General features: G+C 36.4%; 1 protein-coding gene across 1 annotated transcript; it reads left to right on the top strand.

Moving 5' to 3' along the window:
- Positions 1-177: 177 nt before the first annotated feature.
- Positions 178-16,334, top strand: LOC103808071 (kinesin-like protein KIF15; the record flags this gene model as incomplete). The annotated part of the gene is made up of 19 exons (XM_009080835.1): positions 178-276; positions 1,294-1,401; positions 2,201-2,306; positions 2,837-3,002; positions 4,322-4,472; positions 5,475-5,560; positions 5,964-6,039; positions 6,296-6,382; positions 7,265-7,369; positions 8,231-8,353; positions 9,833-9,979; positions 10,918-11,022; positions 11,309-11,473; positions 11,914-12,017; positions 13,034-13,106; positions 13,636-13,673; positions 15,313-15,478; positions 15,846-15,977; positions 16,274-16,334. Coding segments are annotated over exons 1-19 (2,098 nt in total), but the record flags the coding sequence as incomplete, so codon positions are not given.
- Positions 16,335-16,695: the final 361 nt, after the last annotated feature.

Genomic DNA, 16,695 nt, shown 5'->3' with positions numbered 1-16,695 from the left:
TATATTATTTATAAAAGTTGATCACTGTATTAGGAGCAAAAGGGAGGTGTCCATCAATTGGCAAGGGGTACAGATAAGGCAGATGTACTCAACACTGCCTTTGCCTCTGTCTTTAACATCAAGACCAGTTGTCCTGAGGATACTCATCTCCTAGACCTGGAAGTTGGTGATGGGAAGATGACTGAAGCCCCTGTAATCCAGCAGGGGACGGTTAATGACTTGCTATGCCAATTAGACACTCACAAGTCCATGAGCCCTGATAAGGTCCACTCCAGGGTAACGAGGGAACTCGGTATGAGCCAACAGTGTGCAGAGGTGCTCAAGGCAGCCAATGGCATCTTGGCCTGTATCAAGAATAGTGTGGACAGCAGGACTAGGGAAGTGATCACCCCCTGTATTCAGCATTGGTGAGGCCACACCTCAAGTACTGTGTTCAGTTTTGGGCCCCTCACTTTATAAAGGACATTGAGGTGCGGGAGCAAGTCCAGCGAAGGGCAAGGAGGCTCATAAAAGGTCTAGAGCACATGTATGAGGAACAGCTGAGGGAGTTGGGTTTGTTTAGCCTTGAGAACAGGTGGCTCAGGGGTGATCTCATGGCTCTCTACAGCTACCTGTAAGGGGGTTGTAGACAGGTGGGGGATGGTCTCTTCTGCCATGCCTGCAATGAGAGGACTGGAGGGAACAGTCATAAACTGAGACAGGGGAGATTCAGATTAGATGTTAGGAAGAATTTTTTCCATGTTACAGTGGTCAGGCACTGGAATAGGTTGCTCAGGGAGATGATGGAGTCACCATCCCCAGAAGTGTTTAAGAGGCATCTGGATCTGGCACTGGAGGATATGGTTTGGAGTTTAGGGGTTACAGCAGAGTGGCAGGCCGATGGTTGGACTTGATGATCTTAGAGGTCTCTTCCAATCTTGATGATTCTATGAGTGTATGCTTACCATAATGTAGAGATCCTGTAAGGAATTTAGCTGTTGTATATTTTGAATAATTTTTATTTACAGCCTTATTTCTCCATGATAAGCACATGTCTGAAAACTAAGTGTCTATTGGATTCAATCCTTGTATTCCCTGACGGATTTTCTTGTGTTCTGGCAGTTTTGTTAGAAATAGAAGAAAGTAGCTACTTAAGTTACCAGTTTATTTTGAGTGCTCTGTTTTCTGTTGGTTCAGGTCATAAAAATAGAAAGTATTTGACATTTTTATATTTAATATGCACAGACTGTCAGATGACATGTGAGAATAACTGGTAGATGGGTTCTGTAATTTTGAGTGTCTATTGTGTCACAGGAGCAAGTGAGCACATTGCAGACAAAGCTGGATGAAGAGGAAAGCAAGAATATAAAACTTGAGCAGCATATTAATAAACTGGAGCATCATTCTGCACAAATGCAGGAGGTGAGAGAACAATATCATACAGGGCTCGTGTAACAATACAACACAGTCATACTCCTGTGCTGTGTGGTGAGGTCTTGCAATGATACCTGCATTTTTGCTTTCAAAAAATGTACATAGCATCATAGCTCAGGGCTGTGCAGGAGGACAAGGACTCAGAATCATAGAATAGTTTGGCTTGGTTTAAAACTCATTTAAGCCAAGCCCCCCTGGAGTTGGAGTGAGCAGAGAAGGTTCATTTAACATAACACTGCAGGTTTGAATTTGGTTTTGTTTTAAATCTTGTGATTCTGAACCTGCTTGCTCTTGAATATAAGCAACTATTGTGGTTGGGTTTGGTCAGCTTCATGATTTCTGGAAAACATCAATAGTAACAAGGAAATTTTAAACTTTGGAATGCTGAAAATACCACTTGTCGCAGTTGGAACTCTATCAAATATTTACAAGTCTTGGTTAATCACTAGGTTTGATTTATCGTAGCAAAGGAAACGACCTGTATTCTTTCCAGATCAGTCTCATTGTTGATAGCTCTGTTCCAAGTAAATCTCTGCTCCTAAGCTGTGAGTTGCTCTTAAATGAGCATTTTAAGATAAGATAATGTCTTCAGTTATACAGACTGTTTTTTTCCTTGGACTTGTATGGACTTCAGAGTCACCCAATACCAAATTTAACGAAAAGTGTGCCCTGTATTTATAAACAGTTGATGAAATGCTTTAATACATTATTACATTATTGTTACAGCTCTGTGAGTTAGCCACTCCTACATTTCCTTCCATTTAATAATTTTACTTCTCTTCTCAAGCTTCTGTCATCTGAAAGGAACGAAAGGAGTAAACAGCGCCAGGAGCTCCTTGAACAGATAAAATTGCTTGAAAAGCAATTTCAAGACAGTCAAAGCAAGTCTGATAGTAAGTCTGTGTGGTGCTGAAATTTCATAGGAACTTTTGAGGTGCCTTACTGTTTTGGGTCAACAACAGCAGCACATGCTGAGTAACTATTTGGGTTGTTAGGCATACTGGTTTGGGGTTTGTTTTGGGGGTTTTCAAGTTTTTTTAAAAGAAAACACTAATATTTACAGAATATCTTTGCCTAGTCTTGCACAGCATGCAATATTCAAAATTGTTCTCTGTTTACTCTGCACGTGAAGGAAGTACAGGATTTAGTATCTACAGCTCTGTGAAAATGCAGTTATATTGTCTGAAATGTTACTGATTAATCCTGTACTCTTTACTTCTCAAAGTCAAATGTTTCATTGGCCCTTTCCATTCATAAAACCTTTTCCATTCGTTAAGCCTTTTTGTGTGACCTTCAAGGTTAATTCCACTGAAAATGTGCAGAGTTTTGTGAGACTTTCCCAGGCTCAGTAGCTTTACATGTCCTAGATCTAGCACATTTTTCCAAATGACATGTAAATTATTTGTGGGGTTTTTTTTTACAGTATTAGAAAGTGAAGTCCATGACTTGCGCATTGTCCTGCAGTCTGCTGACAAAGAGCTGTCTGCTGTGAAATTGGAATATAATGCCTTTAAGAAAAAGCAGGAGGTTGAAATGAGTGAACTTTCTGGTAGACATATGGATGTACAGTTGCAGCTGGACAGCGTTAGGTATGTTGGCAGTTCGGTAAAATGCCTTAATATCTTTTCTGGATGCATCCAGTGATTTAGTCCTTCTCTCCTGCATGTGAATTTGCACTTTATATGTCTTATTTACAGTTATTTTGTGTTTGCTCCCCTCCCCCCCTTCAGTTCTTTCATGCCTGTTTCAGAGCCCTGATGGGGAGGGAACAGAGTGAAATTAGCAGAAAGAAAATGAAATGAAGCTGCTCTAATTTTGTTTTGATATAGTATTTTCCCATTAAGTAGAATATGTCTTTTAACTTATTGATCTCCAAAGTTAAATGGCTGAAGAGACATAGTTTGTCAGCCTGTTCACACAAAGTAGGGAACATAATCATGCTGCCCTAAAAGTAAAAGCAGAAAGAAATCATAAAAAATAACTGAAGTATGACTATTGAAGCCCAAAAGGTCACTACCTTGTCTGCAGTAAGTGCAGTCATTGGGAGATGAAAATCAGAAAGGTTTTTAATTACCAGTGCAATTTGGTTGTGTTTTGTTGTTGCTTGGTTTGGTTTTATATTTCGAGGTTGAATTTTTGTTGATTTTTTTTTTTTTTGTGGGTTCCCCTCCCCCTCCCAGGAAACTTAACTCCATTTTGCATTATGGCAGGTCATGTCTTAGCTGAAGTAATTTTTTGAGTGACTCACTGTGAGACTAGGAACCTAGAATTGAAATAAAAAATGCTATTACATTGATGCATTCTGTGTTAGCAGAAATACTATTTGGAGGGCATTCTTTCCTTTAATAGCATTCATAGCACTTGTCTGGCAGCTCTTTTACGCCTCTTTGCTTTTCACTTTTGTGGAAAATCAAATGAAATAAACTTCCAGTGCAACAGTTCAGAGGGAAATAACCCAGACTTGTCCAGAATATATAAATAACCCAAATATCAAGTAAGCAGAGGTAGGTACTGAGGATCTTTCTAGCAGTCTTTTATCCAACAAATGGCTAAAAAGAAAAATTTTGAATGGTGAACTCTACTTTCAAGACACAGTGACTGAAATTTCAGTAGAGTTTTGTAAGAAGTAAATTATTTCTAGGGATCAGAAAAAGTACTCTACCTTCTCTGCCAATGCCACTTCAACTTCCTGTGGCCTTCTGTGCTGGCTTGGGTTAAACCATGACACCTTCATAAACTTGGTGTTTCTGAGTTTAAAACAAAGAGTTAGCATTTATGTCAGTGACTTCTTTCTAAAATAACTGCATTCTGTATATTATCTGAAGATTTTTAAATGCAATTGATTGGAGTATTTTTATAATGATACAAACCTTTATCTGAGCTTTTGTTTCGGTTTTTTTTAATATAGGCTAGAGCATGAAAGGATTCTTGAAGAAAAAGCAAGCCTGCAGGATGACTATGACAATTTGCAGGAAGTAGTGAAGTTTGAGACAGACCAACTGAAGCAACAACTTGAGGACAGAAAACAAGAAGCAGATGCAATGAAAACTGAGCTTTGTGTAAGGCAGTCAAGGATTTTAAAGACCTTTATTTTACAGTAGCTTTGTTTAATTCCTGTTATTGTATTCCTGATAATAGATCCCACAGTAATAATAGGCTTCTTGGTGATTTAATTTTGAAGGTGTACCCAAAATCTTTTTTAAAGCTTAGTGCAAGATTTTTACAACCACAGGCTACAAGAAATACCCAATAACATCTTTAAGTAGGAGGCTTTTTAGCTGAAGAAATTGCTCTGGAAATGTTGAGGGAGATGGAATAATTAGCAAAGGAATAAGAAACTTCTTTGGAAAAGAATCCTGACATTGAAAAGCCGAGACGACCTTTCATCTCAGGGCCAGCCAAGACTAGCCTAATTATTCTATCTTTACAAAGCAGTTTCTTAAAAATTTTCATAGTGGATGTGATCTTGTTAAAATGATCTATGGCTTGTGGTGGATCACTGTCCTGCAATTTAGTTGATGATGTCCTTGAAAGCCTGTCAGACTGCAGTGACTGCAAAACAGCAGTAAGGTTGCTCAAGGGCTTTTGCAAATGATTTTGCCTGCTTTTCTGCAGTGTACAAGGTGCCTGCTCAGGAAGTTTGATACAAATTTTCCTTTTTAGTGTTTAAAGGAATGCTGACAGACTGAAAATTTTTGCTTTAGATTTCTTATAATTTAATATTTTGAACAAATTTAGAATTTGAAAAATGCCCCCAAATTAATCTAAAATTGAAAATTCTAATTTCTCCCATCACAGCCTTGGATATTGAGAGGCACTATAACTGTATGAAATCATCATCAATGGCAGGTGAAAAGAGCTGATTAGTTAATAAGAATAAGAGTTTACTTTGAATTTGCCCAGAACAAAGCTAAAGATCTTTCTTTCCAGTTAAGGTTTGGAGTGGGGGGTGGGGGAGGTTTCAGTCATCTTAAGAATTTGTTTAGATTTTTATTTTGGTATAAATTATTCCAAAGACCTTGTATTGTAACTTAAAGCAACATGTATTTTGATTTTTCTAGACCCTTTTGCAACTCCTAAAAACAGAAAAAGAACATAATGAAAAACTAACATTACAATTACAAGAAGACAAAGAAAACAATTCCAAGTAAGTTTTAATTAGCAACAGGATTTGTTTTTGTCCTGTTTTGTGTTCAGATGGTTATCCTGGTTGTAGAGGTGTTTTTCCCCCTGCTGTGTGAAGATAATTACACATGGACTGGTTTATTTTACCCAAATTAGAACAGCACTTCATTTTAATGTGTTGAGTTAACATGACAAAAGGAATTTCATTACAAGTCTAGTTCTTCATGTCAAAAAAGGTTCTGCCATTGATAGCAGTTTATGGCTACTAACTAAACTATTAGTCTTTTGTATAGCACTGAGAAGGTGATAACTGAAGAACTCTTAAAATAAAGCAAAACTAAGAATGAGCTCGTATGACTTGATTGTGGTTAAAATTCTCATGTTCTGATTATATTTCTCACTAAGAAATGTGTTTTCTTCATCAGGGAGCTCTTGAAAGTACTTGAAAAAGCACAGGTGGAGAAACCATTCTCTGAAATGGTGACACAGTGTGAACAGCAGGTACAATGGCAGATTTTAATATCTAAATTGTGTGTTCATGGATTTTCTTGTGCATTAATAGCAATTTTATCGGTGTACTGACTGTTCTGTTGATTACCAGCAAAGTAAATGCAGAGTGCTCAGGTTACATATTGTTTTGTTAAGCTACTGCTTAAGTTTTAACAACTTCCTCTTTTTTTTTTTAATGACTTAGTGCTTTACAAATCATACTCCAAAAGCAATAAAGACACTCCTTGACAGATATTATTTCCTCTAGGAAGCAAAACTGAGGATTTTAGAACAGGAGCTGGCTACTGCTGAAGAGACTATTGCTGCTTTGAAGAAGACAAATGATACAGATAAGGTTTGGGTTTATTTCTGATAGCTACCCACATGAGTGTGTATGTTCTGTAGTAGAGTTGAAAGCCCAGAGCCTTCTGTAATACTTAGTAATTTTGTGCTTTTAGGCAAGTCTGGCTGTATATCTAGGTAAAAATAAATCCTACCTTTTACTAGCATGGAGTTTGCAGGGGAGCAGGAAACTGATACACATTCAATGCCTAAATGATGCATAATTCCCCTGATGATTAATAGGGCCTTCCAATCAGTGCCATGTTGTACTGGGCAAATAGAAAAGGTAAGAATGGTGATGTAAGAACGTGACTGTGTGTATCTTTATTAATAAAAATCAGTTCACTTTTTCACATAAAGACTGTTGGCAATGTATGAAAACTTAAATAGCAAGTGTTGCCCTTGTACAAGTATTTATGCTGTATGTAAAACAGGCATGAGAAATCACATAGTGCAATTACTACCCAGCATGATGTAATGATAAGTTGTGCTTTTTCCATGCTAAAACCAAAAATTTGACATGTATCAGTTCTGAAGAATCTGGTATTGTTGGGTCAGTGGTGTTTCTTGAATGTGTTTTTTTCCATTGCAAACAAAGATGTGCCACTGAAGTATAGTACTTCTATTCTCCTATTAGAAACCATTACAACCTAAGACAGTCAGTGGGCTTGTCTTCTCTTTGAACGAATACAGCAGGTTATTTAATTTTTAAGTACTTAGAACAAAAGCCAATGATTTAACAAATTTTCTGTTATTCCTTTACATTTGAGGCCTCATTTTCACATGATTGTTTGAAATTTGGGATTGACAAATGATATACCAAAGAAAGTCCTGTAATACATTCTATAGATTTTATATGTATTTTATCAGGATTAACTCTCTTTTTATGTTGCAGGAAGTTGTAACTGACTTGATGAGACAGATCCAGGAGCTGAGGTCTTCAATTAATCATAAAACTGCATCCATAGATGGGCTGACAAGAGAGCTCGAGGATATAAATGTATGTTCTGTCATTTTGAAGGACATGGTATCGTTCTTTAGAAATGGGAGGCACTGACATGTCTTATCATGGGTCTCAAACAGTATAACTTGCTGTAGCATTTTAGAAGGGAACTTCTTTGTTTTGACATGTTGAAATCTTCTGAACATTTTATGCCTAAGGCTGTCTTGAGAACTGAACTCTCTCCACGTGGTGGGTAAAAAGCTGTGTCTCCGAAGGGACCCATTCACATCCTGTAAACTACACTCAGCTGACAGTCACATTTAGATTTTCTCAGAAATTGGCAATTTCAGACCTCAACAATTGAAGCTGAGTTGTACATTTATTTTTGAGGGAGTGAATTTTTATGTTGCTGATATTACTAAGTTCTACATCTGAAAACAAGTATGAAGAGCTAAAACTGTATTTGAATAACTGAATAAATATGATGCATCTGCTTTATTAAAATAGGTCTGGTTTGCCAACTGATTGAGCAACCCACAAAATGCTTTAGATAATGTATTATGTATGAACTATGAATTCAAAAGGTTCTGCAGACAAAATGTTGATGAGATAGATTTCTATATATTGTTATCTTTTTTTTTTACTAATGGTTTTAGTGGTTAATATGTATTGTGGTGGCTAATACATATTAAATTAATAATTTTCCATCATTCTGGCAACAAATTACTAATAACAGTTCACACAATTTAGTGATTATGATACATCATTCTGGTTTTAGTCAGGGACACAGATTTCTAAATGTTTGTAGTTCTCATCCTAAGATTTGTGATATACATTTGTTTGTATTATGTTTGCCAGCTTTCCTTGATAATGTGTTTTTCTAAAACATTCTAAAATTTAATTTAATGCTTTTTGTAGGGCAAGTATAATATTGTTCTGGCTGCAAAAGAAGAAAGCAAAAGAATCATAGAGGGTCAGGAAAAGAAGATTGAAGAACTGAAGGAAACCTTGGAGGGAAGAGAAATAGCTGACAACATTGAGGTAAAAACATTAATGTTGGTGTATTATGATTATTTGTTCAACCAGACCAACTGGATGTGGTTTTGCTTAAATACTTGTGTAAAATTTAACCTCATTTTAGTTCAAACCATAGCTAGTTAAGCTGTTCTTAAAAGAATTTTTCATGAGATACCTGACAAATTCGGTTAAATTATCACGTTACTTGACATAAATATTTTATAAGCTACTTCATAAAAGCCTATGCTAAAAGCCTGGTTTAATTTTGTTAAGGCCACCAAGGAGTCATCAGCTGAATTTAATGGCAGCTTTAGATAATGCAGCTGAGAAATTAAAATAGGTAGAAGAATATATTATGTTTAACATTATCTCTTCCCCCACTGCTACTATATTCAGTAACATCTTTTCTTTATTCATAATTTTAACTAAAAGCTCCACCTGCTGGTAACAGCTTTAGGATGCAATGTTGATTCAACTGTGGGTTTGCCTTTTAAAATTGTATCTTTCTCAACTCTGTCTTTTCTGCTACTTCTCACCATTATTTTGGTGAACATGTCCATCAGTCAAAACCACTAGCTCCTGCTTACATGTAGCTTCTACAAGATCATCTGTCATTAGATTTGCTGGTTCAATCATACAGCACCAATAAAGTCTTCCAGAGTAATGTTTATTTCTCAAAATACATGGAACATAATGGAAATCTATTTAAGAATAAACAGACTATGTTCATTAATGATCATATCTAAATCTGTCATTCTGGAACCCAAAACTGAGTTGTCTGCTAAATGGATCACTTTGGGGGTTTTGTTGTTTTGGTTTGGTTTTTGTTTTTTGTTTTTTTAAAGTAAAGTGCCAGCTCTTACTCCAGTGTTAGCCTGGGGTCTCTCTGGCTCCTGATAAAATCATAGTGTTTCTTCTTGACCTTGTACTTCAGTTACTAATTTCTTTGTGCTTTCTGGTCTGGACAAGAACTAACCCAAGGTGGTATTTAAAATACTAAATACAGTTTCTCCTACTAGGCCAACATGCCTTGTGTGGGATGATGCCCCATTAGACAGGGTTGGGGTATAGGTCCTAGAATAAATCCAGAGGTATCTACAGAATAGCAGAGCACTAAAAAAGCTATAATCACTTCAGCATGGATGAAAATCTATACATTCTCTTCTGGTTTCTTATTTTATAGAACTGTATCTCTCTTTAAGGTCACATTATACTCTAAAACAGTGGTTGATTTCAAAGATCTTCCACAAGAATCTAACTGTGACTACACTGTGGGAAAGTTCTCACTTTTGTTCGGCAACTAAGACCATAGATATGAAAACATCTTAAAATAAGAAATTTATAGATGAATGCTTGCTACATTTCATGGTGAAAAAGTGGAAGGAAAAGGGAGATGCTTGTAGCTCTTAGCAATCTTGGCAACGATGACAAAACATCTTGAGACAACTGATTTAGAGTAGTAACTTTAACGTTTCTTTCTTTGCTCATCCAATGAAAAAACAGAGAGACCTTCTGTGTGAGGACCTGCGTCATACCACTGATCAACTGTTAAGTCTGACAGAGGCCTCTAAAAAACATGATTCATTGCTTCAGAGTGCACAGGAAGACATAGCAGAGAAAGAAGCTGTAATACAGGAACTCAGGGAACAGGTAAAACAAATTTTGATAATTAGCTTGTTGAGCAGGAGCTGTGGTTAATTGTAGCTTCTGGAAAAGGTTTTACTTGTCATTTTAGAGCACCTTGTACACAGTATCATTTGTGAAGAGCAGCGCTTCTTCCTGTAGAAGCAAAGTAGTAGTTCAGAAACTTCTGAACAAAGTCTAGGTAGCTTTTAAATGTTTTGGAAATGGTGTCTAGAGATCACAAAAATGCTCTGAAAGCAGAGTACCATTATCAGTGCCTATAACAGAGCAACCTGAGGTTATCAGCAGTGTAACCTAGGGGATTACTTTTTCTTCTGCTTCAATGCTTTTGTCCACTAACAGTACCATTGTGTAGTGGAGATAACTCTTGAGCTCTATAAATTGTGCAGTCTGAGAATGGTTTGGAGCTTTTGCAGACTAAATAGCTATGTTAAGCCTTTGTCCAAATTTTAGCTCTAGTTGTCACAACTGTCATAGTGCTAAGTAATATATTTATGTTGGCAAAAACTCTTAATATTTTTGGAAAGAGGAGTTATTTTGTCTAGTTAGCATATTCCCTTTGGGGAAACTGATCAGATCCATACTGCTAAAATCTGCGTGTCAAATCATGCTTTGACCAGTAATGTTTGCTAACAAAGTTAGTTACAGCTTTTTCTGTGCTAACAAGCCCTTTGAAAGGCAGATAGTGTTGGCAAGGCATGAAAATCAAATACCAACAAGAACAAAATTCAGATTAACTACATAGTATACAGAAATGCTTGCTACATGCAGCTATTGAAAGTTCAACAGTTATTAGCTAAATATAGCTATGAAAGTGAAGTCTAAGTTAATCTAAAATAACTTGTGTTGTGCTTCAGCTTGCTCAAACCAGATCTGGCTGCTATTTTCTTTCCTATTTTGTGTGTATTATGAGCTAATTTAATTCTTACTGGTGTTTCTAATAGTTGGGCAGAATGACAGAGGAGCTGGAGAATAGGAAGAATGAATATGAACTAAAAATGAAGCAAATAGATTGCTTTGTGGACTCATCTTCAGTAACATTTCCTCAGGTATGGCATTTGTGGGAGAACCATTTCATTATAATGGCTGTTAAAACTCATTGAAAAGCAGTAATAAAGTTTACAGCAAGGCTTCAGGCTGGGACCAGAAATTGCAATGTACCAAGAATGGTCAATTCCCATTCACATTGCTTGTAACTTACACGTATTGTCAATGATTTGTCTGCCAGGAATTTATTAATATGTCTCCAACTAAGTTTTAAAACATGTAACCACTACATAGGGCGAACAATTCTTTACTAATAGGTTGTGTGGTTTGTTTCTTTCAACTTGACAGTGTCCAAAAACTCCCCCTAATTTTGATGTGAATTTGGTAAAGCTCTTGGAAACTCATGAGCAAGAAATAGCTGATCGGAGAGCTTCTGCAATAAATCTGGAGCACCTTGTACATGAGCTGAATGAAGAACGAAGTGCTAAAAATGACGAAATTCTAAGGCTGAAGGTAGTGCAAGTTAATTTCTACAGGCAATCTGTAAAGCTAAAATAAGACAGAATACAGAGCTCAGATTTTTCATGAGCTCAGCTTAGTGGTATGTCCACTAAAGCAGGAAGGCAGTTTTTGGTCTTCTCTTTACCTTGGCTGGTAACAATTGGTGGTTTGAGATGTTCCTGTATCCCATTTTTCCAAGGGCTGAGTAGTTCTGTGTTCATGAATGCCAAATGGTAATGTCGTTTTTGCTGCTGAAACTGTTTTGACTTACTCTAAATCATGTTTCTAATGCATCTATAAATGGAAAGGTGGTGCAGATCTTTGCTAGAGAACTGTGCTTGTTTTCTGATAGTTTTGTCTTCTATTTTACTCAAAACCATGTTCAACTGGAAATTAAAACAGGAATTGCAATTCAGTCCTCAAATCAAATGTTTCAAATTTCACCTGCTTAGGAACAATTAAATGAGATGGAGAACATGCGTCTGGAAATGAAGATATTGGTGGAGAAGAACAGGAGTTTACAGAGCCTTGTAGAAGTTCAGAGACAAAGCAACAGGTAAAGTAAAATAAAGCACACAAAAAAGTCTGTCTTATTATAATTAAGATTTAAAAATGTACAGTTTTTATTTGAAATACAGCTTTACATATTTTTTTGTACACTTAGAGATTGACTCAGACTTCTATGGAAACTTTTTATTGGCTTGTAAACTTTTTATTGCCCTTAAATCACAAGTTCTTAAATGCAATACAGTTTCATAAAGGAAATGGAAATAGAATGTAAAATAATTATATGCAAACCTACTCCATAAACTGTGAAAAACAAGGCCACAGAACTCAGCGTTCCATGGCAACATAACCATTCTTGTTTTTCTGTGATTCCCATTTCAATTCACAACACACTTGGAAATGTCTGTTGCAAACTGAGCAGAGCCTTAGAGACAACATCAGCATTCAGTAACCCACCTGATCTGTTCACAAAGATTAAGTTACTGAAAATAGTAATTTTACTGTAATTTGATGCAATTTTAAAACTGTTAACCAACTGAGTTCTTTCCTTATAACACACTACCAGGATTAAGTGATCCCAACGGTGTATTGTTTTGTGAGTTATTTTCATTGTATGCTGTTTGCTTACTTTCAGCCAATGCCATGTTGATTGAAATCTAACAAAGTAAGTATTGAAGTGTTCCAAATACAAGTATTTCACCTTCTTAACTTGGCAAAACCACTCAGCAGTGATCTTGTAGGAAGGAGCTGCTTTATGCAGTCTCCCTACTTGTGAATGTCATGAACAAATCATTTACCTCAGAGTTGTCTAACAAACAGTTGCATTGTTATTAGATTTGTGACTGTTTTCATTAAAACATTAGTTTCTCTATGACAAAATAAAGTGTGTTGTTGGAATATAAGAAGTTTAAACCCTTCCAGAGTTGTTTCAGTATGTTCAGTATTCTGAGTATGAACATATGCCAAGACAACTACACACATTTACTGGTTTCGTCTGGATAAGATGATGTTTTTTGCAACTGGTTTCCTCTGGTTGTGAGAAACTTTCCTTCTTGAATTTTCTAGTGATGGGAAACATCCTGATGCTCAGTACCTCAAAGAGAAAGAGGAGGAGATTGCTGAAGAGCGCCTTGCCAAGGTATGTTATCCTTCTCACATCAGTTGCTGTTGACCTGCTGTGAAGTATTAGCATGTTCTCTTCTATTTCTTGGGAGCGAAACAAACGCTGATTTTTCTAGCAAATTCTAACAGGCTCAGCCTGACCTGTAGCCTGAAGAGTTTTCTGTCTCTGCCTAACACCAGTTAACTGGGTGTCAGATGGCACAGGAAGCAAAAACAGATTCAGATCACTAAATCTGACTCATTTCCACAGAGTTGGAAAGTGAAGGTTGTGTCACTTGGTAAGGTCAGGGCTCTGTCAAAGGGCAGTTAATGTGTGAATGGGCAGAGAGATAGTTCTGGGAGTGGTCTGTGCTGGCATGAAATGGGAAATACGTGCAAACAGCAAAGAGATGAACTTACAGCGAATATTAGATGTGAGCTACTGGGCAGTAGGATGACTTTGATAGGATCTGGAATGAGATGCATAGCATCAATTAAGGGGCAATTTTATATATATATTTGTGTTAAAGATTAATACTGTATCTAATGCTTTTGAACTTTTACAGAATAAAGCAATGGAGGAAATGCTGAAAGTCAAAGCAGAGTAAGTCTTAATATTGTTCCTTGAACTGGAGACTTATATTAAACTAATTAATACCAAAAAGGTATATTTAAGATATAGAAGTCCAAGGTCTGAAATTATCAAAGACGTAATTTGGGAATATTTACACTTCTGCAGGACACGTTGAGGTCTTACTCTTTCTCATCAGTAGGTGGTAGTAGCACCTATTACTACATTTTCTGAAAGCACAGCATCGGATTAGGACAACACTCTGAAATAGGCAGAACCATAAAATACATTGAAAGGGACATTTTTTATTGTTTAAAATTATTTATGTTTTGAAGTCTTATCTATGCAGTGAATTCTAAGCACATTCCTTTTCAAATTAAATTGGAATACTGTTCATTTATTTATTAATATTATAAATGTTTTGTAATTTTAAACAAAATTTGCTTTTTATGCTGTTTACATTTTTGTGGTTCAGCTTGAATAATGAAAACTCTATTATTAGAGGATTCCTAGATTGCACTTGCATTATTGTGCAAATACTCTTCAAAATTCAAGTGTTTTGCACCTTGGATGGATAGTAGTCAAGAAGAAAATACTGAATTAGTAGCTAAAAATTAATCTGAAAAAGTTGGTCCTGCTATTCTTTTCCAAGTCTGTGTTGCTTCAGGATTCATAGTGGCTGAATCTCCTAACAGTTGACTTATTTACCTTTAATGGAAATCTTTCTATGTAAGTAGCTTCTTTTAAGGATGAAGATAACTTTTATGCACATGGTCATTTCAAAAGTTAAAAGTTAAGTTTTCCAGAAAGCCTAGGCTGGAAAGCAGGGATTATTTTGTTATTTGATACATTGTTTTTTCATACCTGTCTGGTCTCTGAAACAGGCTTCACAGCAGTGCTATGATGCCTCATACAAACCAGTAATGCACAAAGAAGAAAAAGATTCTTTTCTCATCAAGAAAATGTCTTGACAAATACAGCAAATTAATACTGTTTTCAACACCAGGCTACAATAAAACAAAACTGATGACAAAAATAATTTATGCAATATTTGAATAGACTTGCAAAATTACTGAAGTTCATATAATCAGTAGACAGGCTGCTAAGTTTGATGTCATGGTTTAATATTCTGTGAGTCTCACAGACACTTTGTCTGCTGAAAATGTTTTAATTCTGCACAAAGTGATGGTCCTTTTGTTACCAGACCAAACAAGCTCAGGCTCTATGAGCTGCTCAGAGATGTTTCTGAGCAATGAGGCAAAGGGGGGGGGGGGGGAAGCCACTGACAAACAAGCAATTTGAGGGGAAACTTGAAGAGTAGCAGAGTTTAGATGGAAAATTTACATTCCTTAGGTGAATTAATTCAAAATGTTCTTGTTAGGTGAATCTTCTGTTTTCTACCATGAGTGGAGTTGTATACCCTGGATTGCAAACAGCATAGTTCCCAAATAGAAGAGCAACTCCAAAACACTTCCTAACTGATAGTGTCAAGCATGAGCTGTGAAGCAGAATGAAATTGTTCCTTCCCTTAGCACTAAGTTCCAGGGAAAATATATTGTCTCAAAAGGGCACTTCTAAAGGAGCCTCCCTCCATGCCCAAGACTGACTTAGTAATTCGTTGTATGCCATTTATGTTGGGGGTTAATATTTTATGATTCTTTTATATTGACAGATTAGAGGAGACCAAAAATAACCTCAGAATCCTAGAGAATACTTGTTGTGAAATGACTCTGGAGATGCAGCAAACAAGAACTTTGGAGCTCAAAGCATTTAATGAAAAAGAAGAAATTAGATCAAAACTGGAGGAAGCCTATGAAGAGAGAGACAGAACTGAAAAGGTTACATATGTATAATTTTTTTCTCATCTTTACAGTAAAATCTTATTCAGCAGAGGTAGAGCTATTTTGTCCTGCAGCTTAGTTGTGACACTGTTGTCTGCACTAGTGGAAGTCTGGGTACAGAAATCAGTGTCGCAATGCGTAATACAAATCAAATGGTGCCCTTTTTTTGTCCTTTAGAAGGATCTAACACAATCTCTAAGGTCATATAAGGCAAATACGTATTTCCTGAATGAACCATCTCTTGCATCATATGTTAGAATAAACTGAAGTGTTTGCTTCTTTAGAATTATTGTTATACAATTTCTTCTGAAAAGACATGGAGTGGCTACTGCTAAGAGGTACACAATGTGTTTATCAATTACAGGAAATAGAATTCCTGAGGAAGCAAGTTGACTCACTTGCTGAGGAGAATGGGAAGTTACTGGGTCATCAAAACCAAAAACAAAAGATTCACTATCTTATGAAACTGAAGAAAGATTATGTTAAACTCGCTGAGGTAAGAGCAGAATACAGATGAAGTAATGGCCTGACACAGAGCTAAGTTTTGAGAATGAAACTAAAATTCTTACTCTTGTGTTGGAAAGTAATAGAGAATACCTCTCATTTTATGTGGTTGAGTAGGTCGTGGCTAGTCTATCTCCTCACAGGCACCAGACAAGAATTACCCTGTTTCGTTTCCTCAAGTACATAGTGTATAAACCACTTGAACAAGTATAGATACTGCTTATTAAGAAATATGAAGAGTGAGGATACCTTCCTTAATATACCCATGGGGGATTTTCTGTTTTACAGGAGACTGGAAAACTACGAGCTGAAAATGCTGTGTTGAAAGAATCAAAAAGATGTGACTTCGGTAGACATTATGATCAGCTACAATGATACACATAAAACTGCACAGCCAGATTTTTAAAGTGTACAGAATAAGCAAAAGCCAGTTGTCAAACTTGACTTTTGATGTGGTCTTGGATTAATCAAGTTTCTCAGTTCCTAGATTTTTTTGAATTCTTTTTTTTTTTTTTTGCTGGTGATAACACTGAATGTGGAATGTTATTCCAGCTATTTGGGCAGCTTTCAATAACAACTCCTCTCTGCAGTTTTTCAAGTTGAAAAACTGATTTGGTATAGGTGCTGGAAAGTACTTCCTTGAAACTTTTCTATCTTGCCAAGGAACAGCTTTCTCTCTGGGAACACCTGGATTTTTGTTTCCTTTTGTG

The sequence above is a fragment of the Acanthisitta chloris genome, unplaced genomic scaffold, assembly GCF_000695815.1.
Source record: "Acanthisitta chloris isolate BGI_N310 unplaced genomic scaffold, ASM69581v1 scaffold25818, whole genome shotgun sequence".
In the NCBI taxonomy this organism is placed as follows: domain Eukaryota; kingdom Metazoa; phylum Chordata; class Aves; order Passeriformes; family Acanthisittidae; genus Acanthisitta; species Acanthisitta chloris.
The sequence above is the reverse complement of the archived record's forward strand: the minus strand, read 5'-3'. Positions and strand labels throughout refer to the sequence as shown.